The sequence below is a fragment of the Limulus polyphemus genome, unplaced genomic scaffold, assembly GCF_000517525.1.
Source record: "Limulus polyphemus unplaced genomic scaffold, Limulus_polyphemus-2.1.2 Scaffold624, whole genome shotgun sequence".
Classification (NCBI taxonomy): Eukaryota; Metazoa; Arthropoda; class Merostomata; order Xiphosura; family Limulidae; genus Limulus; species Limulus polyphemus.
Genome location: NW_013666234.1, coordinates 420,796 through 447,160, shown reverse-complemented (window position 1 = coordinate 447,160; position 26,365 = coordinate 420,796). Strand labels below are relative to the sequence as shown.

General features: G+C 35.8%; 1 protein-coding gene across 1 annotated transcript; it reads right to left on the bottom strand.

Annotated features, from left to right (window-relative positions):
- Positions 1–710: 710 nt before the first annotated feature.
- Positions 711–25,866, bottom strand: LOC106459541 (vacuolar protein sorting-associated protein 29-like). The gene is made up of 4 exons (XM_013919167.2): positions 25,789–25,866; positions 9,336–9,527; positions 4,776–5,011; positions 711–1,740 (listed from the first exon to the last, which is right to left on the bottom strand). Exons 1-4 carry the CDS (start codon positions 25,789–25,791, stop codon positions 1,623–1,625), a joined length of 549 nt encoding a protein of 182 aa, XP_013774621.1. The 5' UTR covers positions 25,792–25,866; the 3' UTR covers positions 711–1,622.
- Positions 25,867–26,365: the final 499 nt, after the last annotated feature.

Genomic DNA, 26,365 nt, shown 5'->3' with positions numbered 1-26,365 from the left:
TTAAACTTAAATACTACAATTTTTGAGATCAACCTCCATAGATTTAAGTGAATGGTTAGTTTTTTAATGTATTTCAGTAGAGCACATCATATTAAAATAAAACTATTCATATTATACTTGCAGTATCAAATGTTTAGATATAACTTCTACATGTATGTCACAAGTTATAAAACACATATTTACATACAGCCTCTTGGTGTGCTAGCACATCATTACTAAACTGACCTACAAAATGTCTGCTCTGTACCAAACTGCCATTCAATTATTCAACAGTAATGCATACATGCTAATAACGATTCTTCTTTTAATTTTAATTTTATTTATCCATGTATATAACATGCATTCACAATGCAACACCATGTAAAATTTGTAATGCATTATAATACAAATGCACAAATAAGGCATAAAAAGTAGTATGTAGATGGGAGGATTCATAGCAAAAAGTTTTGATTAATCTCTTCCTCTAGTATACTTGTATTTCACTCGTGGAAATTTTAAAAGACTAACAGGGGAGAGGAGAAATAAGTATAGATGTATTCTATAGGAATAGAAAATCAAGCACCAATATTGTTGGTACAAAGTTGTAAGCCATTATATAAACTATACATTAGCTACCTTCCTCTTGTCATTCTATAGAGATTATCTTTTCTTTGTAACATACACTTTAATATAGGAACATACTATGTAACTTCACACAAGCCCAAAACAGATACTTATGAAAGACAGTTTTATTGAGTAGCTTTACTTATACATGTTCTTTTCCTGTTCATATATTTGTTTCTCAAAATATGAAATTTTATTTCCACAATCAATTTATTCACTGCATGTACAACAGGCTTGATTGTAATAAACATGTCATATTCACTGCAAATAGTAATCTACAATTTAAGTTATAATATATTATACCAGACAATAGATATAAACAGCACAATGTAGAAGTTTAAACTTAGAAATGACATACAATATGAACGAAGAAGTATAATCAAACTAAGAAACAGGACTTCAGAATGCATATACATTTTATTACCTATACGTTTTATGCACCAAGTGTATTAGCCATTTTCATACATTTTATGGTTTAACTGAAGAAAAAATGCTAAAATAAAAAAAACTAATCTTTGGATAGTGGCAAATTGTGTTACATGCAAAAGTACTAAGAGGGAGAGGAAAAAAGTTACAATTATTATACTTAATTACTTAGTTTTTGAACAAAAAGCAAATTTTAAAAAATCCTTTTATATAGTGAATTAAAAATAAAAATTAAGTCTTCAGAATATTTGTCTCCATATTAGTACACATGATTTGTCTCTCTACATACAAAAAATAGTCTACAATACAAGTTTTGATAAGTCATCAGCAAAGAGAAATAATATGCCAAAAAATTATGAGAGCAGACATACACTAGAAAAGATTACATAAGCCCTACAGTTTTAAAATTACCCCTTTTTTTCACTAAATCATGGGACATTATTTTTTTACTACATATCTGTAGTTGTATGTTATTTAAATAATACCACTTGGCACAATTTTATTCAAATACAAGTAGCTGCATTATTTGACATGCTAAGGATTTTAATTTACCTAAGAAATAGTGGTTAAATGTACAGGAAGAAAAAATGTATTTATGACTTCTTATATTCTATCCTTTCCACTTTGACATCTTCTCCAATCAGTTGATATACGTAGGTTACTACTGTTGAAGACTGAATATCCATTAAAACAAAAGACGGAATGATGTTGCTGAAAAATTTTAATATCACTGAATTCTCAAGCAGTAAAAGTGAAATACATTATACATAGTTAGGTCAAAAGATGAATGTTAAATTGTTTTAGTATTTTCTGAAACATAAATGCTAAGTGCACTGATTCATATTTTGTTTGTATATCAACCAATGTGCTGAAGTTACATACTTTAAAAAAAATAGTTTACAGTTTATCTGACAGTAGAGACAAGAACATAGTCTATAACAGTACAGCCAAAACATTTTTTAGCAAATGCGGAACAAAAGCTTAAATATCAAAGTAAGACAATTCCAACAATTATTTGCTTGTGCTATAAGCAGTACTTTCATTTCTACCACTTGAAGTATAAATATACTTGAACAATAAGTTTACATACTGAAAAGATACTCTGCTTACTTGATGCGACATTGACCTACACATGACAAAACAATATCAAAATAAAACAGACTGTTGTTATCTCTATTGCTTTAGTATGTGATTATTAAAATTTTCTAGTGAAACAACATAAACCTAAAAGGAAAGTTGGCGCCCGTGAGACAAAAAAGGTACTCAAGAGAGAGAGAGTGTTTAAAGAAAGAAGTAATCCATCTCAGCTACTAGATGAGCCAAAAGTTTTCTTGTGAAAGGGAAAAAAAACAAGGCAAACGGTTGATCTCTTAGAAATATGACTTCTCTGCAAGCTGCCTGAAGAATAATGACTAATTTTTTGTGTAGCAAATCCTGGAAATAAATGCAACTAAACAAACTGTTAAACAAAAACAAATAAATGTAGAAAATTAACAAAAAGTATTTTTCTCTAAATAGTGATAAATGTTTTTTAACTTTAAGGATTGCTATCTGTTTGCAATCAAAATAGCCAATACGAGGCTGTTTACAGTGAAGGAATGAAGTAATAAAGTGACTAGTCTTTATAGTAGAATAATTTCTTAGAAAACTTGCTGAAATATAAAATTAGACTATCAACATGCTTATGCGTATAAATGCTAGCAAAGTATCAAATAATAATATCAAATTGGTATATTCCAAAATATCATACATCAGTGAATTCAGTGAATTTTGACTTGGATATTACATTTTAAGTTATACTAACCAAATAGTCTGTAGGGACTGTTAGTGGGCTCCTGTCATATTTTGATTCTTTGATTACAAAATTGTATAATCAAGGTTAATTTGTGTTAACTGAATTATACTGTTTTCCTATTAACAAAACAGTTTTGCTGTCTGAACAGAGACATGTTCACAGTGTATCATTAAGTTATGATGATATACAATCAATATGGCAGCCCTTGCAGCCTTGTGCATTGCAGAAAGTAGTTTATCAAACGCAATTTAGGTCATGATTAAATTTCTAAAACTTCTTGTTTGTCTGAATTTGCTGATAATTAATATCCAATTTTGTAACTCACAAATATCTGATGTTTGTATACTACAATATGTTTCAAAAATGTTGGATTACTGCACATGTAGCCTAACCAGTCTAAGCCAATCAAAATTATCAAAGCCACAGCAGTCAACAAGGTCACATGAAATTATCTGTGAGTTTGTATGTGTATATAAACAACACCTGTTTGTGTGCCTAATGCTGTGAGGAATAATAACAGGACCCAATTTCTAGGTAAAAACAAGATTTGGTTTGTTTTGAATTTCGTACAAAGCTACATGAGGGGTATCTGCTCTAGCTGTCCCTAATTTAGCAGTAAAAGACTAGAGGAAAGGCAGCTAGTCATCACCACCCATCATTAACTCTTGGGCTGCTCTTTTATCAATGAATAGTGTGATTGACTTTCACATTAGAACACTTCCACAGCTGAAAGGGTGAGCACGTTTGGTGGGACAAGGATTCAAACTGTAGCCCTCAGATTGCGAGTCAAGTGACCTTGTCACCTAGCCATACTGAGCCAAAGATAAAAGGACCTGCAGTGGTCCCAGAACATTAAGAAATAAGTCAGGCTTGATGGAGCTTAAACAAAAACAAACTTAAGATAATTGCCTGTGCTTAGAGGCATTTATCTGTTCAGTCATGAAAATGTATATATTCTGATGCATTTTGAGAGTTTTTGGCCTTGCTTGAAAAACTGAAAATAAAGTATTCAATTCTTTTTCTTATAATGAATCAAAATAGACAGGTCTATGTAAGTTCTATTAAAATTGAAAACTGAGTTTGTGTGGATAGAGGACAAATTAAATTATCCTTATTAAGTGTTTCAGCCAATTTTTATCCATCAGCACTGCAAACATTATTTCACATTTACTTTGATCACACTTTTAATTTATTCCTGATAGTTTTCAACTCCTTAACCACAACTTTTATGGGAAGACTTTGGGTACCATTAATCATAATACTTACAGTACTCCTAATCATGTTCTCATAAATCCTGTAGTACTCTGCTTACATAACAAAAGCATTATTTTTGGTTATAAAGTTAAATAGGATTGGAAAAAATAGTACTGAAAAAAATTGAAACTAAATATGTTTAGAAAACATAATATACAAGCCAATGATATAAGCTCTTATTCAATAAAATAGTTACAAAACCAGTATTAATGCTATAAGATTAAATGTTAAAAACAAAAATGACTTGTTCTTCGCTAATGGTGTAATTAAAAAAGTTTAAGAATTTACCATTGATAAGGTAAAGGTTGGAAGGTGAGACAAAAAACAAGAGGGAATCCTCAATAGTTGTGGCACTTAAAATTCTTTTAGCCAGGATAACAATAAATAAATTTACAAGACCTTGGGTGGGTTCAAATACATAACTGAAAACAGTTTGATCTCTTGAGTTCAAAACTGTAATTAGATCTTAAATTGATCAAAAGATGATGGAGCTATTAGCTAAAAGTTTGTACTTTAAAAAAAACAAAAAACAGACATTCTGTGAGCAACTATGCCATGGATAAAAATTAGGTAATAAATAAAGGAAGGTGAAACAAAGTTCATAAAGAGTAAAAGATATACAGATTAAAAGCAACAAGTGTACAATAAGAAAAATCCAGGGATTAAAAGCAATACATGATAAGAAGAAAAAATTTACCTATCTAATGGATTATAGGCTCCTGTTGCTGAACCTGGATTGATGTAAAATTTATTGTCATGTTCATAAGCTTCAAACTTATGTGTGTGACCAGATATAAGAATGTCCACATCTAGCTGAAGCTGGATAAGTGACAAACTATGTGGATCTCCCCATGGAACAACTTGATGGCCATGACAGAGTCCAATTCGAAACTGACCCACAGTTACTACTTTTTGTTCAGGATAGCTCGGATTCTAAGCAAATGACAAAATAATCTGTAAGTCAAAATCATGGAACCCCCCTCTAACAGTGAAACATGTTAGAAACATATAGTTTCTTCAAATCCTTAGATTCCTTAAGCTTTTAATTTGACAAAATTATAGAAAAAAACAAATAAATACATATTTATGTATAATTTAGAAAATATCTTAACATATTCTAAAATATATGTACTTATCAAGCTTAAGATTCACACAGTCCTTAACTTGAAAGAAACCATGAAAGTTAAAATTTTCCTACACTGAAAATATACTTCCAACAGGTGCTTACTTCCACTCATATACATAGCTGTTATCGTTCAATGCTGCCTTCTACTTGGAAAATTTTTTTGCACACCACAAGCCTTTCATTCCCATGTACCCTCTTGATTCACATGGTTTAATTGATTCACACATGTAAATATTTTCATACAACAAACCTCCACCAATAGACGTGCCTCACACAAATGTGATTCATGTGATTCCCACTATGCTATTCTACTTATCTTCATTTTTAGGCAGAAAACTAAGCACCTGTCAGAAATATATTTTCAGTGTAGGAAAATTAAAACTTCAGACTACATACACAGCTAGAATTCCACATTGAATAGGTGGAAGGACCAGTGCAAGGTAGAAAAGAGAAGCATCATCCGAAAGCAAACATATAAAAGGTGAGACTGAGTTGGGCAGACAAAAATGAGGAGCACATCTCATGTGGGTAAAAGAAAGGATGTGCCCCAAGGTGTAGAGTGGCTAGGGTGCAATGGACTGTACACTGCCAGTCAACTGTGTCCAAAACTCTATTGCCAGGAAGGATCATCCATGCGGGGTAGGAAAAAGATCATACTATCAGTAAGTCAACTTCAATCCAAAACTCAACCACCAGGGACTAACATCCAAGTGGGGATAGGAAAGATGATCATACCCTCTTCACCTAAGATCAGATAACTGAAAGGAAAATTATCACCAACGACCGGTAATCAGAATAAAATACAGATATATCCCTTTCAAATCAAACATTCCAGAACCACCCCTAACACAGTACCAACACCAGCATAAAGACATCAAAGGGTGCACAAAACGAATAAGTGAAGCAACGACCAAGTGCATACATCATGACCCACATCACAGGGGAATGGACCTGAGATGAACTGAGTAAAATAACTTATGTTGATTTGTTCAGCTCTAAATCCACAAATCAACCACTGGGAATCAATATCCATGTGGGAGGTAGGATGAAGGATCCTAATGAAAGGGGTGAACTGCCTTGACACCAGCACACTACATGTGTGAGCACATCATGTTGATTGGTTCAGCTCTAAATCCAAAACTCAACTGCCAGGAACTGACATCCATGTGGGGGTAGGATGAGAGATCCCAATTTCATGACCTGTATGATAATACATTGTGATTGGTTCAGTTCTAAATCCAAAACTCAACTTCCAGGAATCAACATCCATGTGGGGGTAGGGTGAGAGATACCAATCACACTACATATGAGAGGACATTATGTTGATTGGTTAAGCTCTAAATACAAAACTCAACTGCTGGGAACCAATATCCAGGCAGGGGTAGGATGGGGAATCCCAATCATGTCTACACCACTGCCCTACCCTCAACTGAGTGGAAGACAAAACCCTGATGTGAAGGAAAGTGCTTTGTGATGAAGATAATGGGAGATGAACTTACTGGGTGTGGTCCACATGCCAGCTTGAAGAATCTCCTCCAACGGACAACGAAGACAGGAAGAAAAATGTGAAATGACAAATTTGATGGGAGGACACATGGAACAAAGTATGGGAGGAAGAAGGTAAATAGGAGTAGGCCAAATGGACCAGAAGGTGGACCCAATTTGTAAGAGTAGATGGGGAAAGATCATGAAGGAAGGAGGACTGCCAGGGAATGAAAATATGGTTGCATGTACTCCAGAGGGTAGCTGTACATGCAATATAACACCGTAGGGCCCTGACAGGACACAGCAGTCTTTTGGTGTCTGAACGAGGGTAAAGATAGGAAATAGGAGAAAAGGAAGAACAACCTTCTCGAGTTGTCTCATTCTTGGGGAGAAAGGAATGATCAAGATAAAGGAGAAGATTAGGAGGATGATAAAAGGTACGTGAAATGTCAACGGCAAATAAATCCAATCGGCAATGTCTGCAGGCCAAAAGGAGAAGGAAATAAGTCTTAAAGGACAAATGAAACAAGGAACACGAGGAAAGTGGTTCAAATGGAGGGAGAGGGCATGGAGGACCACATTAATGTCCCAATCTGGAAGAGGAGGATATCTGGGAGGCCTCTGAATCCAGAAGGGATGCATGAGGATAGCGAGAAGAGGGGAAGTAAAATAAGTGGCGATGACCTCGATGAAAAGAAGTATGTGGATTTGAATGATTGGTACAGGATGGAAGAATAAAGGACAGGAAATGGGAATAGATGGCATGGAAGGCTCTGGTTGAGACAAATGGGCCACAAAAGTTGAAAGGGTGAACTGTTGTCAGGCAGATGTTACCAATGGCTCGATATCATCAGGGAAGTAACGGAGCAAGACATAAGTCATTGAGATAAGTGGAAAGTAAATTAACACTAGACAGAATGGAGCCCCTATTAATAAGGTCCCAATAACAAAAAAAAACACATATGTAATGACAGATCCAAAGTAGAAGCGAGAAGGTGTAGGGTATCGGCAGAAAATCCCTTGGGATTTCTGTAAAGAGCTTCCAAGAGGAGATGTATAAAAGACAAATACTGGAGAAGGGTATTGAGGGTAATACAAAGGTGAGAATATTAGGCATGTGTCAGATTAACGTTAGATTCAGAAGCCACACCCCAAACAGGTAATAAGAAACCCAACAACTGGTGATCCAAAAACAAATATTCCACCCAATGGTAAAAAAGGGAGTACTGATCAGAGGCTCTCAGGGGGGCATGAAATACTGATCTTTTCATCTAACTGGGAAAAAAGTGATTCGTATGGATCTGAATATCAGGAGGGGGAAGATAAAAATGGTTGAGAAGAATGCTCATGCAACAAAGAAGGATGAGAGGAATAAGAAATAGGGAAAAGAGACAAACATCACAAACCTGAGATACAAAATTCGTGAAAGCTAAAGACGGCCTAGATGAATCGTCAGGCTGGAACTGAGAAGGTACGGCAAATTTGGGAGGAGGAAAAAGACAATAAAAATTGTCATCATGCTGAATAATCTCAAAAGACACTGAAGGTGCTTGGGCGACGTCAGGGGGATAAAGGGTAACTCAAGTAGCATTCAATCTCCCAATGGACAAAATCAGAAAGATCCACACTTGGGTTGCTCACACCTGAGGCCTGAGATAGAAGACTGGTCATTGGTGTGATCCTTGAAGTGGTAATGTTGACTTTGACGATAATAAACTGGGAAAAATGTGGTAATATACAAACAAAAAAAATAGAACCACTTCAAATGAAAATCAAAAATGTGTCATACAGGAAGTGCAAATCGCAAAGGAAAATGTCTGTACTTGAAAGCTGCCAAATGAGAAGTGAAGGTTCGGTAGAGAAGTGTAGAGGGAGACACATGCATCGCGTGAGCATACTATACTACTATTGGTTAATAGAACATGCATGATAATTTTCATGAGACACACGTTGGAATGTACAAATTACAACAAGGGGGAGAGCAAAGCTTGTGGCATGTGTAAAGAAAATGTTCACATATAGAGAAAGAAGCACTGAATGAGAATAGCTAATCTTGTGAAAGGAGGTTAGTACTGTATCAAAAAACTTGTTTCAAAACAGTAACAAGGCTAGTTTCAAACTATTAACACATATAAGGTTATGTATTTTAAAAAAAATTCCAGGAGCCATCACATAATGTTAGAAGCCGAAACTGTGTAAGGTAGGATTGTACTCAAGATCGTACCCTTGTAAAAGCCTAAACGTGTTATTGTTTAGGGTGTTTTAACTGTAATCATAGAGTTTAACTTTGAATAACAGTAGATAATGTAGATGTTTTATTATATCTGCTGGCCCATACTAATTATATTTAGTTTGATTAAATTTTTTTCTTGGTTGCATACTAAAATTAGTTGAATGTTTCAAACTGACAGATAGCCATATAATGTTCTTTATTTTTATCAGTTTGTGTATTCATGTGTATTTATCAATTTAAATTTGTTATTATGTATTGTGAAAATACCAATCACCAAACCTATGTACATTTAAAACAAATTTTTCATCAAATGCATCAGTACCTGAAATTCAAAATGCATAAATGTATGAGATGGGAGACTCGCAGGTTTTAACTGATTCAAAAAAATATTATATAACATATAAATACTGTACCTCATCAAAGTCTCCACGAACAACATGAACATCACTAGCTAAGGTCTTAAGGTAGTCGTATGATTCCTTTGTGCACAAATTCCCTGTACATAGGATATGATGGATTCTTCCTGGAACTAACAACTTTTTAAACTTGATTGGAAGACCTTGACATCGATGAGGAATGTGCAGGTCTCCAAGAACTAATACCAACTAAAAAGAATTTGCAAAATTTGAGTTCAAAACTGTCTTACAACACAAAATTACCTATAAGTATGGTAAAGAAATCATGCTTGAACTCTGTATTTAATATGTCCTCAATGGAAAAATACAAAAATTGATATAAAAAGCTCTGTACGTTAACATAAGGAATTATATATTATCAAAGTTATATCAAGTTCATGACCCATTATAATGTGAGACTTAGAATTTGAAGTCAGTCATCTTTATAGAGTAAATACATTGGCAATGTGTAAGTGAATAGCACAATAACCTTTATAGATTAGTTACACAATGATGACAGTATGGATTAGGCTCAATCTGGAAACCAATACGACCATTCGTGCCCCAATGTTTGAGTGACAGCAATGAAAGAGTGTCTCCATAATTAGACTGTAGTCAGCAGATGGTTTGATGTGATGATTTATTAAAACAAGCAGAAGTGGTCATGTTAAATTTTGGAAATCTTAGAACTTTGTTGGAAAAGTAGGTATAATGATTGGTAGAGCTGGGTGATAACTTAATTAATCAATATAACTTACTACCTATGAACATCAATTAAACTGATCAGTGCCACATAAAATAATAACTAATAAAAATTAATGTTTCTTTTTATTACTGTTTAGAATAACTCAAACTATTCAAGTAATTGGAATATTGCCATTGTGATTTTTTTTATTATCATTTTCAATTAGTTCAAGGTTGTTCAGCTTAATCAATTTGTGTCAAAACTCATGAAGATAATCAACTAATTGAGATTAGTGTTCTCAACTATTACTATTTTTGATTATTCCAACTATTCAAGTCTCATGTGAGGATAATAGATAAGTTGAATGTAATGAATTAATGAGCCTGAAAATTAATCAGTTATCAAATTCCACTAACTGCCCAGCTCTAATTTCACTGGTAACCTACTGCAGATGACCTGATAAGCTCTGTTACTGAGTAAAACATGTTGTCAGTAATGGATATAACAGTGTGTTTGAAATACTATTATGCAGTCTTCTTCTCGGGAAACACTACTGAATAAGGAATAGTGTTTGAAAATAGACCTAATACTATTGTCTTATGAAAAATATAATTTATTATAATCATGCAAAGCAAAAGGCACTCATATGATAGTAAAGGTGTGTATTGGTAGAAAGGCTCTTGGTTTTTTGCTCAATCAGCCTCTTAAGCTTTTCGGTTGTGTCTATGGAAGTACTGAATATAAGCTAAAGAAGGTTACTGTTCCTTCATAAAAATCTCTGGTTATGCCTCATTTACAGTATTTATGCTCAGTCTTGGGTTTCTTACTTTAAGAATGATAACAAGTTGTTGGAAAGGGTTCACAGGAGAACTACTAAAATTATGATGAATGGCTGTCATATGAGGACATATTAAGGTCCTTAAAATTATTTTCTCTTGAGAAAAGAAGGATCAGAGAGGATGCAATTGAAGTATTCAAGATTATAAAAGCAACAGACAGGATTAATATATTATATTGTTTCTTCTTTAATGGTAAAGGTGGTAGGGCTAGGGGGCATACATTTAAAACTTGGCAAGGTAGAAATTATCTGCAAGTTAGGAAATTTTATTTTCTGAACAGGGTGGTCAGCCATTTTAGTACATTGCAAAATGAGTGGGAGAGTACTAGGGCAGTCAGGCTTGGATATAATGAAATGATTATTTGATGAAATGAATAAAACAGTCACAATAAGCCAAGGGGACCTTGTTGTTCCTCAAATGAAAGCTTGTTGTATCAGCCTTCCCTTCTCCCCTCTCTTAAAATATTTAGTAGATTATTCACTGAGTATTTGTTAAAATGATCAAGAATAGTTCCATTTCCTAATATAAGTTATATAGTCAGAGACTATTTCAAAGTAAGGTATTTCAAATTTATTCAAAGTGTAATGCAAGACACTTGTGGAGTGATGGCCACATACAAACATTACAAAATTAGACCCGTGTGGTAATTTGCACAAAAGATTACTCCCCTGCTGTGTCAGACTTTCTCTGGAAATAAGCTTAAAAAGTCAAGTTTTTTATTTTGCCATATCATAGTCTATACCTATATATTAATGAAACATAAGTTCTTTTATGATCTGTTATTATATTTCTGCACAAAATATATACTTGATAAATAAATGTTACATATCTGGATTTATACATGGTATATATTATTTCAATGAAACTACATTAAAGAATAGGAATTCTTCAATGTTTATGACACATATTTTACAATAAATCTGATAGGGATCAGCACAAATAGCATTTCCATTGCCATCTAGTAAGCACTGATTGCAATACGTAATAACATGCAAATAATTAAAAATATAGTGAGAAATGGTTTGCCCGATTTAACTATTTTTTAAATGTAGAGGGTGCCTGAGTTACCTCAAGCAAGTCATGTAAGGGGGTAAAAATTTAAGTAACTACATTTTGTTTTCTTCAAGCTACAGTGCCTTGCAAGAGTATTCACCCCCTTCCAATAATGTCATATTTTGATGAAATACAAATACTGTAAACAATTTTTTAAATGAAATTGTTTTTATTTAAAACTCTAATGATTAGTCTCAACACTGTCATGTGTGAAGGAGGTTGAATATCAGAAAACCCTGCAAAAAAAATATGTAAATTGAAATTTGCCGACTGCATAAGCATTCAGCCCCCTAAGTCAGTACTTGGTGGAAGCACCTTTGGCAACAGTTACTGCTGTGACTCTTTTTGGATTGGTCTCTACCAGCTTTGTACAATGGGATGGTGTAATTTTTACCCATTCTTCCTGCCAAAATTGCTCCAATTCTGACAAGTTTGTTGGAGATTGTTGATGGACTGCAATCTTCAAGCCTTGCCATAAATTTTACATTGGATTCAAGTCAGGACTTTGACAGGGCCACTCCAGGACATTCACTATCTTCTTTTGAAACCACTACAGTGTGGCTTTGGCCTTGTGCTTTGGGTCATTGTCGTACTGAAATGTGAATTTTCTACCCAGTTTTAGATTTTTGGCTAACTCAAGCAGGTTTTCCTCTAGGATTTGCCTGTACTTGCACCATCCATCTTACCCTCAATCCTGGCATGCTTCCAAGTCCATACTGATGAGAAGCATCCCCATAACATCATGCTGCCACCACCATGCTTGACAGTTGGGATGGTGTTGATTGGGTGATGTGCTGTGTTGGGCTAACACCAGATGCAACACTATGAATTTAGACCAAAAAGCTTAATTTTTGTCTTGTCTGACAACAACACCTTTTGCCACATGTCTGCAGTATCATTTACATGCTTTGTCACAAATTCCATACGAGATTTATGATAATTCTTTTTTAGTAATGGCTTCTTTCTTACCACTCGCCCATACAGACCAGTTTTGTATAGGGACATGGATATTGTCAATGTGTAAACACCGATTCCCATCTCAGAAATGGAACTCTGCAAATCTTTCGAAGTCACTCTTGACTTCACGATGGCATCCCTAACAAGTTTCCTGCTTGCCTGGCTGCTTAGTTTGGAAGGGTGGCCTGATCTGGGTAGTGGCTGGGTGGTATGAAGCACATTCCATTTCTTAATGATGGAATTTACTGTACGCAAAGAGATAATCAGTGACTTTGAAATTTTCTTGTAACCTTCTTCTGATCTGTGCTTTTATACCACTTCATCCCTGACTTGTTTAGAAAGCTCCTTGGTCTTCATGGTTGGTTTATGAGTTGTGGCTTGAACAGATGCATTTACTCTGAAGTCAAGTCAAACCACTTTGATAAAACACACAGACAGAGACCTTTCACACTAATCTTTTGGACCTGAACTGATTTAGGGTTGTCACAGCAAAGGGGTTGAATACTTATGCAGTTGAGAATATTCTAATTTCCTTTGAAAATCTAACTTACTTATATAATATCAGTTGTTGTTTTTTAGGTTTCTCATTTTGTAGTAGATTGTGTAGATTCTAAATATAAAGTCCCATTTGAAAGTTTTGTGATTGGAAGCTCAGATGGCAACAAAATGTGGAAACTGCAGGGGGTGAATACTTTTGCAAGACACTATATATTAAGTGGCAAATTGTAGCTACAATTGATTGTTATCATGCTTTACACAAGACATTCACATGAGAGTAAAAGTGTAAATTTTGAAGCTTGTATATGCTGCTACTGTTTTACATTTGTTCATGCTACTGAGCTTTTAAACTTGTCAGTTAATACAATTGAAAAATGATGTCAATGAGTTTGAAAACATTTTATGAATAACTTATATTTTTCCTAGGACATGAACATAACACATGACTGTCCCATTCATCATTTCACCAAACACCCATCTGCCTACAAAATATCCAGCCTTGACTCCCCAAGTACTCATCATGCCCTTTTTTTGAACTCTCCCAATCCTGTTGCATCTACCACAACTAAAGGTAATCTATTCAAAAGGCTGATTACCCTGTTCAAAAATAATATTCCCATGATATACATATATAACCCATTCCAATGAGTGGTTTGATTCACCATCATGCTACTAATCCAGACTTACTTGTTTGAAAATATGATCTGCTGAGTACTGTAATTTTAAGTTATTCAAGCTCTTACCAGCACAGCAATATTTATGATAGAAAATATTATCCAACACAACTTTTATTCGCAATAGCTTAGGAAACAACTGGTGTGGAATTTGCTTATCCATAGCAGTTTTATTCTCTTATCATTAAATATGTTAGATACATACCTAGTGTTGCAACTAGAAAATATATTCATCCAAACATTAAGTTGATTCTATGAGTGGTCCAATTCACCACCAAGAACTTAATTAATACTTATTAATCTAAATAAAATATTGTTCATTATGTGTTAGACAAGTGTCAATTAGTTTCATAGGGGTAAATCAAACCACTCCTTAGATCAACTTAACATCTAGGAAAATAAATATTTACAATAAAAACATGTCCAGTTTCAGATTTTTTAGCCTTTACAATGCACATATTTTATGAAAGATGGTTTAGACCTATGGCTTCAGTGCACTAAGTCAACAGATAGCAAGTAACATCCTCTAAAAAATATAACATTTAAGGATGAAAAGGAGATTCTTGGTCCATCAAGGCTATCCTGTTTCAAGAAAAATAAATAAATTCAATACAGCCCTATTCATTTAAATATTTGTTATTTGAGCACTCTCTTAAACTCCCTGAAATTTACTGTATCCACTACATCTGAAAGCAACTCATTCCAAAAGATAAACACTCTCTTAAAGGAGTAAAATTGTCTAGGCTGAAGATGACTCTTACCCTACCAAAGCTTATGTATCCTCTATCCTGTTACTGTATATAATCACCTCATTCAGATAATTTTATCACTTTTTTGAGACTGATACAATCCCAGTCTCTAACACTGGCTCTTAGTGGGGAGGAAGGGTGGGAGAGTGTCGGCAGAGGTAAGTATTATTGGAAATATGTTTTCAATTTAGGAAAATGTTAACTTCTAAAACATACTTACCTCCACTGCCACTTATAGCTAGAATCCCACACTAAAAAGGTGGAGAGGCCAGTGAGGGCATTATCCATACAGAAAGCATCTGCAGAGATAATGGTTGTACCAAAATAAAAGTGATACCTGAGTGGGGGCACTGCACTACATCCAGAATAGGTATACTTTTCATCCTGAACTTAGTTCCTGTATAAGGATGGAATTCCACAGGAGTGATCATCACTATCGGCCAGCCCCAACCAGATAACTGAGGTTCCACTACTCGGGGTTGGAATTAAGGGGTCTTGGTCCCTATATCCCACGTTGGTGACTAGAGCAATTTGACAGCAACATTATATATAGACATACTTTTAGTTGGATCCCAACCTGTAGCCACAGAATGATGCATTCCAAACCACCAGAATCACATAAAAAAGTGAGCAACACCAAAGCAGACAAACCTCCTCCACCTGAAGAAGCCTAAAAGGAAACACCCCAAGCTCAGAATGATGGGATTGTGTGTGCCTTACACAATCAAAGGAACAGAACTCATCCAGTCTGGAATTATAAAAAATTCATCCTCACTCCCCAACCAAGTGAGTAAGAAGCCTTTCACTTGCCCTCAGAATTATGGAGAGGTTGTGGAAGAACTGTGCTCAACCAAGGACCCAGGATTGGACCACCCCACATTCAGAATTACGAGGAGGTAGTGGACCTCCTTCCATGAACAATGTATTGAACCAATACTGATAAAAAAGAAGGGCCATGCACACCCCAACTGGATGACTTAGCATCAAATTTGAACTGGTAATATGTGTAGGTTCTCATGTAGGCTGGCATCACTCCTACTGGCATCTGGGGAAAACATCCAGGGGACCCAGTAGGAGGGCCCCCAACTTCGTCCTCTTCTCCAAGAGTGGAGGAATTCAATCTAACACTCTGGAGGAAAAGCCTCTGTCTAACAACCCAGTGACTGAAAACCAGGTGTGATAAGGACTCCCTAGCTCCACTAATAGAATGTGCATTGGGGAGCCTGAGGCACAGTGCTCTGGAAACAATGCAATAGGTGCACCAAGTTCTCTAAATTTTAAAAGGCAAACCGACCCAAATTTATTCAATCTAATGATTGACAGGGACAGGCAATATCCCTTTAGCTTTACTAATGATAGTCCATGAGTGCCAGTCCAACATAGTACGGTAATACCACATGATGAATTCCTAGGTGGTCTTATGGAACACCTCATTTCTACAGAGCCTGTTGCAACCGGTAGTAATTAGAATGTAATATAATGATAGCTAGTGTAGAATTGGTTTGATAAAAGCACATCTATCTGGGCAACACTCGCCACAGAGTGGGATCCTGTAAAAATAAGGTAAGGGACCCTGAAAGGTAGAAAATAAAATACTCACCCCTCTGAATAATCTAGCAGAAATAGTTAACATAGCTACAGGGGGTAGGCAAAAACCATCAGATGAAGAGACTGCCAAATCAGGCAAATAATGTGAGATAAAGGTATTAGGGAAGGTCTACATACCAGTCCACACAGTGAAATCCAGGAGGCAATTTGACTGGGTTGCTAAGGGCATAGAAAAGGAAAATCTGATTAGATGTGACTCATAGAAGATACTTCGCCTTAAGAGAGAGACCAAAATAGTGTTGTCTAGTATTTCTTAAGGTATAAGTGCTGGCAACAAAGCCTTCAAGACGCTTACTGGAAATCTGATTGGACATAGAGAGAAAGAGTGAGAAAATGAATTGGAGAAAAGGATTGAATCCCTTTACTGTCTGACAGTGTTGGATAAGAAGAACTGGTCTGACAACAAACGGGGAAAATCACTTTGACTATTGATGTCCATAGGTCAGCAGCACAAAAAATAAACCTGCAGATAAATGGGATACATGGCATATAAAAGTTAGGTCTCAAACAGAGAAAGAACACAACCTGAATCTATCTGTTAGGTAACTTAAATGGTTATTTGGTGCCAATTACTCAAAAAAATTGTGAGGAATTTGGAGAGTAATGGGGACTCAACAATATGTAGTTGTGATAATCAAACAGTAGTTGATAAGGCTGCCGTAAACAATGGCAATTGTGGAAAATGCAAAAACCTCTTTCAAAGAGCCAAGTCAAAAAACGAGTTATGGTTGACACCACTGATTGAAAAGGGTTAGACCTCCTGTCAATACAACATTGCCAATATGCATGTCATTACCTTTACGAAAAGTGATTTTCACACTAAGCAGAAACTGAGCCAGATACAGGCCAACCTCAGAAATTAAACCCCAATGCCATGTGAATAACAGCATAACCTCTATGCCAGAAGCTTGAGCTTCTGGGTAGCTAGGTGCACCATATACAATCATGGCTGCCTCCACAGAAAAAGTCTAAAAAGAAGTGGAAGAGTTGGACACACCAGAAGGGACTGCAAAAGCAGAAACCTGGATTTAGCTGCCAATTTGGTGCAATTAACAGCAGTGGAGGTGAGGAACAAAAGGATGGGATGGTTGGAAGCCATGGCCAATAAACCAAAGCCTCTGGTACATAGATAAGGAGGAAGGGTGATTGGTACAGGCAAGGAAAGATGGTACATGAAGGGCAAGTCCCAGATTTGAGGCACAAGACCGGACAAAAGTTACATGTGAAGCTGGAGTGGGGTGATATTGGGATGAAAAAAATTTAATTGCAGTTGTTGGAGGAGTGATTATGACAGATATAAGGGCAGGGGCTGTAGCTCCAGAAAGGGCCAAAGGAGAGGGAACCACATCTGAGCTGGCAAATGCAGAGCAACCAGCAAAAAACAACAAGGAGTGATGTGGATAAGGAAAAAGACCCAGGAGAGAAGTCTGATAAGAGGGTAAGCATATAGGTAAAGACTCCTCCAATCTGGACTGAAAGCATCCACCCTAGAGCTGAGGGGTGAGGAACTGGAGACCAAAAAGGAAGTTTGGCTTTCCAGTGAGTGGGAAATGCAAATATATGCGGGATTCCCAGTTGAGAACACCCACAGAAAACCCAAGGATGAAGGGACCACTCCATGGAGAGAACCTGGTTGGAATGAGATAAGCAATCAGCCACAAGATTCATAACTCCGGGAACATGACAAACCAGAACCATCATGTTGTGGTTGTTGGTCTAGTACAGGAGATCCAGAGCCTGAAAATAGAGAGATCTGGACTTTTCTCTCTCTTACTTGGTAATATAGCTGATGACAGTGGAATTGTCATAATGAACCATAACCACCCACCCCCACAGGAATGGGAACAAATGATACAGAGCCTGATGAACTGTGAAAGGTTCCAAGATGTGTAAATATAGAGTAGCCTCCTCGACTGACTACCGACCCTAAATCTCTGGGGAATTGGGGAAAGCTCCCCAAGGAAGAATCTAGAAACAGATGAGATTCCGTATGAGGCAGAGGAATGGGATTTCCCACTGTGGTCAAGTCCCTGTCAAGTCACCAAGCAAGGTTGGCCCTGATTCCAGGTGGAAGGAAGATGGGATGGTACAAGGGATCTTGGGGTGGGGTGGGGAGACTTCCACTGGACGAGAAGCATCAAATGAAATGCATGTGTGCCCAACTTAAGAGAGCTTTCAAGAAAGCCCACAACCTTAAACATCATGCACTAGTATAGGTGGCACAGTATGATTGGTGGATGGTAGTCACATGATCAACACATGTTGCTGCAATGCCAAAAAAATTAAGAGGTATAATAGACTGTCATGCTGTTGAAAATTTTAGCAATACTTAGAGGGCAAATCAAGAGTTGAGAAAGCTTTGGGTGAGAGGATGTAGTACCATTTTGGAAAACTCTGATATTACTTAAGTAAGTTAAATTTTCAAAGAAAATTAGAATATTCTCAATTGCATAAGTATTCAACCCTTTTGCTATCATTAAGAAGTAAAATATGCTTTATTCCACCCAGTCACTACTCAGACCAGGCTGCCCTTCCAAATTAAGCAGCTGGGCAAGCAGGAAATTGGTTAGGGATGTCATTGTGAAGCCAACAGTGACTTTGGAAGATTTGCAAAGTTTTATGTCTGAGATGGGAGTAAGTGTTCATACATCAACAATATCCCGGCCCCTAAACAAAGCTGGCCTGTATGGGTGAGTGGCAAGCCATTACGGAAGGAGAATCATCTTAAATGTTATATGGAGTTTGCAACAAAGCATGTAAATGATATTGCAGACATGTGGCAGAAGGTTTTGTTGTCAGATGAGCTTTTGGTCTAAATTCAGTGTTATATCTGGTGCAAGCTCACCACAGCACATCACCCAGTCAACATCATCCTAACTGTCAAGCATGGTAGTCACAGCATTATGTTATGGGGATGCTTCTCATCAGCAGGGACTGGGAAACTTGACAGGATTGAGGGAAAGATGCATTGTGCAAAGTACAGGCAAATCCTGGAGGTAAACCTGCTTGAGTCAGGCAAGACTCATAGTAGTAACTGCTGCCAAAGGTGATTGCACCAAGTACTGACTTACGGGGCTGAATACTTATGCAATCTGCAAATTTCTTTTTATACATTTTCTTTGCAGATTTTGCTGACATTCAACCTCCTTCACACATAACAGTGTTAAGTTTGATCATTAGAATTTTGAATAAACAAAGTTCATTAAAAATTGTTAACATTATTTGTACATAATCAAAATGTGACATTATTGATATATATATATCAGTTGGAAAAATCGTGAATTTTTCATGGAACAATAATAGTAACAGAGACTCGTACTACGTCTGAAAGAAAACACTCTTTTACCTGTTGTTTCCCCAGTAAAAGTAGTGCAAGATATTTCAATTGGATCAAAAGTTATCATTTTCCTATTCTGAAAATATATTTCCCAACATACTTACCTCTTCTGACACTTATAACTATTTCTTGATCTCCATCTTTGCCATCTAACATTGTTTTTCCATGCTCTAGTCTTTATATATCCCACTCGCCTGCCCTCGGCAATATCTAATTTGCAAAACTTTACACCAGCTCTCACTTGCCCTCTATGCAGGTACTGTATGCAGATAATATAATCACTTTTTCGAGACTTACCCCATCCCGGTCACTAATACCAGCTCTTAGTGAGGAGGGGGAGTGTCAGCGGAGGTAAGTATGTTTGGAAATATATTTTCAGATTATGAAAATGATAACTTCCGAAACATGCATACCTCCGCTGATACTTATAGCTAGAATCCCACATTGAGAAGGTGGAGGGGCCAATGGGGCATACATGATACAGAAAGTATCTGCAGAGAACAAAGGTGTACCATGAGAAGTGGTACGGAAGTGAGGAACACCACACTACATCCAGAACAGGTATGCTCTTCACCCAGAACTACATAAAAGTGAAAGGGGTGGAATATGACACAAGTATGATGAGCCAGCCCCAACCACATAGCCGAGGTTCCACAACTCAGAGCTAGATTTAAGGGGTCATTGTACCCATATCCCACATTGGTGGCCAGGACAGTTGGACCACAAATATATACAAATCTTCATGATAGGATCTCCACCAGTAGCCACAGAATGATGTGTTTCGAACAACCAGATTTATGAAAGAAAGAAAGCAACACCAAAGTGGACAATCCTTCTGATGAATCTGAAGAAGTCCAAAAGGCAACATCCCAAGCCATACTCCAACCAAGGTTCAGAACTCATCCAGTCTGCATTTACAAACAGTCATCTTCACTCCCCAACCAAATGGGAAAGGAGAATTCCGCTTACCCATGGAATTATGGAGAGGATGTGGAACACTGTCCCACCAAGGGCCTAAGATGGGACTGTGTCGCGTTCAGATTTATGAGGAGATAGTAGACCCCCTACATGAACAACCTAAGACCTGACAGTGTTCATAAGAGGGTCCATGCACACCCCCACCAGATAGCTAAGCATCAAATCTGGACCGGTTTTGTGAATAGGCTCCCACATAAGTCAGTTCTACTTTTACTGACATCTGAAAAACAATTTCCAGGGACTAAGGTAGGAGGGTCCCCAACTTCACCCTCTTCTCCGAGAGTGGAGAAAACTTGACACTTTGAAGGAAAATCTTCTGTCCACCACCCCAGAGACTGGGAACTGGGTGTGGTAAGGACTCCCTAGCTCCACTAGCAGAAGTAAGGGGGGACATGTGTGGTGGAGAGTCCCGAGGAACAGGTCTCTGGAGACAGTGCAACAGGTGAATCAGGTTCTCCAAGTTTTTAAAGACAAACTGATACATCTCTAATATCAGCAGGGAATGGTAAAATCCCCTTTAGCTTTACTCATGATAGTCCATGAGTAGCAGTCCATTGGATACTTTGATATAATATCATCATCTTGAATTGCATCCAGATGGTCTTATGGAACACCTCATCTCAACATAGCTCATTGCAACCAAGAACCGATAAAAAGGTTGCTAGTGCGGAATTTAAAATACAAGCATACCTGACTGGGCAACACTCGCCACTGAGTTGGATCCGAAAGAAATAAAGAGGAACCCTAGAAGAAAAGGAAAAAAAAAACTGCAACTCAGGTAAGAAAGTTACTCACCTCATTAAAATCTAGCAGAGGTAGTTAACACAGCAACAGGGGGTAGACAAAATTCCAATGAAGAGGAAACTGCTAGATCATGAAGGTAATGAGATATGAAAGTGTCTGGAGAAGTCCACATGTTGTACTATGTATCGAAATTTGATTTTATATTCTGTGTTTTTATAAATTGTAATTGTGATACTGTTATGTATTGTATAATGGATGTTAATGATCATCATTGTAAATTATGTTATTGCAGTAACTTATCAATGTTAAAGGTTATTTTTCTGATGTGCAATTTAAATGTGAATTCTTTGAATTTTTATAATGTAACCAGTGAATTTTATTTCATTGTTAAATGGTTTAGTTGTTGTTGTTTTTTTTGTTAAAGAACTTGCATTATACTGTGGAAATGTAATTTTTGTTATTCTTTACTGTATTGAATTTCAATTGGATTGCACAACATCACTGTTAAAGGGTCTGTGATTATGTATTGATTTTCATTGTTTTAAGGATTTCTCAGTTATTGCAACATCAATGTTAAAAAGTAATTTTATCATGTGAAATTTTGATTAGTCTTGTGTTGCCTGCAATGTGTATAATAGTTTACAGGAGAGAGAGAGAGAGAGAAAGTTAAATACTCCCTGACCAATATGCATGTAGCTTTTATTGGTTTTAAAATTAAGTTTAATATTGGCTTGAAGACAAGCCCTGAAATAAATGAGGGAGAAAAAGTATTGTATCTAACATGCCATGCATTTCTTTACTCTTATTTTAATAAATATTTTTGGATAATAATCTGTTATTCTGTATATGTGCCGTTTTCATTTAACACATGGCCAAAAAAGTTGTTAGGTGGACTTTTTGTAGCTACCTTTGTTCCTTTGTCATTTTCTGGAGATAACAATTGTTCTGCACATAGGTAGTAAAGCTGTAATGCTGCACAAGAATGTACACAGCTGTGTCCTCCAACATTAAGTCAGGTGATACCTCAAGAGTACAGCCTCCCTTATGTTTGAATGAGAATAACTAGTGATGTCAGTAGCTCTAGTATCTCTGAGTAAATCTGATGTTAAAGTAACGAACATTAGACTTATAGAGTCTGGTAAAATTTTTCAACAAGTACAGTTTAGAGGAAGAAGAGTTCTAATCCAGTAGAAGTGACAATACCCTATGTTTCTGTATTGTTTCTGCTCTGTAATAGATATCTTATCAGATCTTTTATTCAGAGGACCTACCCCATTGCTCTAGGAATAATCAGTTTCACCAGAATATATCACAGTTTTAACATTGAGAGCTGTTTCTCAATGCCCATTTGGATTTGATAATTACTTTTTTAACCTTAACCATAACCTTCTGATAGTACTATAAATCTCCCATCCTATCTGTAAAATTTAAACTTCTTAAACTCATGACAAATATCCCTGATTTTCTCTTTTATGTCCTTAGTTAGGTTTGATCTTCCTTGTTATCCTTTTCCCCTCTTTAGAAATAAGTATATCTTGAAATAAAAGCTATTTATTTTTCATTATTTTCCAAAATCTTTCTCACCTGAATTTTAACCCATTAGCTTAATTCATTAATAATAAATCTTGTATAATGGCCTCAAAATGAATTTTTTGAAAATTAAGAATCAAAATTATTATCTCAACATGTTTCGAAATATCAATCCTAATTATCCAATGAGCATTCTTCCCCAAATATCATATCCTCATAAGTGGTTAACAAATAATCTAAAATGGCTTTTTCCCTGGTTGTCTCTCTAACCATTTGTTACAGAAAACCATCCTCAATCATATCGCTAAATCTCTCTCCCTCACCATTTGATTCCACACAGTCCAAATCATTATGCCTAAAATCTAAGAATCTCGTAATTATTGTACCAGTATTCTTATTAGTATAAACCAGGATCTCACAATGTAATTAATTCTTTACCTCTTCAGTCTGATCAATTAGCCTATACCATTGCCAGTTAAAAACCTACTATCCTTAAAACTCCTCATTATAACCTATATAGATTCAACCTTTTGACTACCATTATTTGTTTTAATCTTAACAGGATATACATATCATACCTTAAATAAAAAGCTACCCCATACCCTCTCTTAAAAAGTTTATCACTATTAAATATCTTATAACCTGGAATATACAAATAATTTCTCTTGTCAAATTTTTCAAATCTAACCTAGTTTCAGCAATTTCCATTATATCATAGTCTTCCACTTCAACTGGAGCCCTGAACTCATCTATATTATGTTCCATTTATATTGTTATATCATAAATTAGAATAATAACAACAATGTTTATTCTTGATCCTACATTATTTATCATAAAAAGTTAAATCTGTGAGACTCGTAACATATGAGGGAAACAGGTTACCCCTTGGTCCATCATGGTTATCCCATTCATTTCAAACACCCATCTGCCTATATCAGAGTGCTCACCAAGCCCTCTTTTGAACCATTAATTAACAAGAAATGCTCTGACCTCTCCTCTTCACAACTCTTTGTTGCTCTAGCATTCCCAATTTCTCAAGCTCCCTCACCACTAACTATCTTTATTGAATACATTTAAAGCTTCTCCAAATATCTTACTTCCTAGCCTGCTTAACAGTAGCTCATCTCTAGCATTTACTTCACTCTTACCCAAAAATTATGACACTGGTCCAACTAGCCCACCTGTTATTCTAAGAATATCCCCAATAACCCTTTTTTGTTTCAGCCTTCATTCTTGTCCTAGTCTTTCTGTGCTTCTCACTGCAAATAATTTTATCCACACACTTCATGAGAGTTCCCTAGTATATAAATTTCCTATTCATTTTGTTACTCAGTGCATACAGCCAATGGTTCAATTCTAGTAAAGACTGGAACCTTAATGCTAATTGAACTTCTCCCTACAGTTTTAACTTTTTTACTACTGTACATACTTATAAGCTCAATACCCACATTCTCTACCTCCATTAAAGCAACCTTTACTCTAACGGCATCCAATTCCTTTCTTACTTCATTAATTTCTGCTCCAACCCTATTATCTTCCATGTTCTAATAGTGCAGTCTTCCCAAAATCTATTTTAAATTTAACCTTAAGTTAGCAAGCTCTAAGTAATGTACTAGTGTCTTTCTCAGCATACTGAATAACACAAGCCCAGAACTTTCAAACATAACCCATTCCTGGTATTTAGATTTTAACATAGTAACAATAACATCTTATAGGTCATGTGTAATAAATTTGTAATAACACACACATTAAATATCCATCATATAGAGCCTGCCACTTGTTATCAGTCATTCAAGTAAAAAAAAAAATTTCCTAGGAAGTTAATGGTCTATATAGCTATAAGTAAGAGATTGCGGTTTCAATTAATAACTTATAATGTAAGACTAAGACAATAACTCACTAAAATAATGTTGTAAGCTATATTTTCAATATTTTAACTTATATGTTTGATAAAAGAAGCTGCTAATCATGGTGATGATGCAATATCTAGAAAATTCATTATGATATAATAATCAAGAAGGTTTTCATGGTTTTCATTAAAGATACAGGAATAAGTAAAGACTTGAATTAAGAAGTTAGTGAAGCATTCGTTGTGTAATAAGTAAGTGATTCAGATAAGTATTGGTAATGAAAGTTACAGCATATATTCAGTTACTTGATTGATTAGCTGTGGAAATGTACAATTAAGTTTACTGGTGAGTACTATTAGCAAGGAATTTCTGTTAAAATTTTATCTGTGAACTTTGGCCTACAACTTAGGTCAAAGCGAATGTAGCTTGTAGAAATATTCTAAAAGAAATAATGCATTATCACCATGGGGAGTGAACTTAGCATTATTTTTTAACAAGTCAGAAAATATAGAATCAAGACCCTTCCGTTGCTAATTATAAGTTATTAAACATTAGTACATGAAGCTACTTGTACATGAAACTATTTGTGGATTTGGGCCTACAACTTGTGACAGAAGTTGTGTCAAAGAGAAAGTGTCTTCCAAATTTTAGAAACATTATTGAAGAAATAAACTCATTTGTTATCGTTACATGGACTGGACTTAGCATTATTTTTACCAAGTCCAAAAGAACTCTTATCAGAGACAGAACACATAAACCTAAGTAATAATCTAAATTATAACAACACGTTCGTGGTATATTGCTACTGCAAGAGCACTTGTACAACGGTGCCAGTACCTATGGATAGAATTTGAACTTGAATTGAGGGTAAAGAGAGGTTTGAATCGACGGTACAGCCCCACTCTATGTATTTTGTTGATAATTTAAATGCGCATACTTATTACTTAGTGATAATAAATGGTAACTTACCATACTATATCGCTCAAATTCAGTCAGTCACAACAATACCCGCCCCCTGTTGCATAAACAGGCAAAAATATTCATACCACATCGCGCAAAAAAAACCAACTAAAAGAAACTAACTTTTATAAATAAAAAAGGAATCATAAATAAGGATATAACTTTAAAGCTGTGATGTATCACAAATATTATACTGTGTTTTTTGTACTACCCTTTTAAACCGAATAATAGAACCGTATATGCTTCTATAAGCAACATTTCCTTTTTATTTGCATGTTTTCGTTTACAGTGCCTTGCAAAAGTATTCACCCTGTTACGTCTCCGTTTGTTAATTGATTTCCGTAAATTCGTTCCGATGAAACTAGCGACACAAGTCCTTACTTAATAAAATTGGTTTATTCTTTCCGAATATAACTTCACGATACACTTGATTTCAACAGTCGCGCTAAAACAAACGCTATAACGAACGTTACCTCAACAATACTTTCTCACTGCAGATCAATTACTCACTACCTACACACACATTATGGTCCCGTCACGTTGTTACCCTCTTATATATATACCAGACTACCCTATATCTAGTAAT

What these genes read in the sequence shown, in the direction of transcription:
- LOC106459541 (XM_013919167.2), bottom strand. An exon ending in TTCGTGGAGACTTTGATGAG is followed by an intron (nt 5,012 to 9,335) that starts GTACAGTATTTA and finishes TCATTTGCTTAG; the next exon opens with AATCCGAGCTATCCTGAACA. An exon ending in GCCTATAATCCATTAGATAG is followed by an intron (nt 1,741 to 4,775) that starts GTAAATTTTTTC and finishes AAAATTTTTCAG; the next exon opens with CAACATCATTCCGTCTTTTG.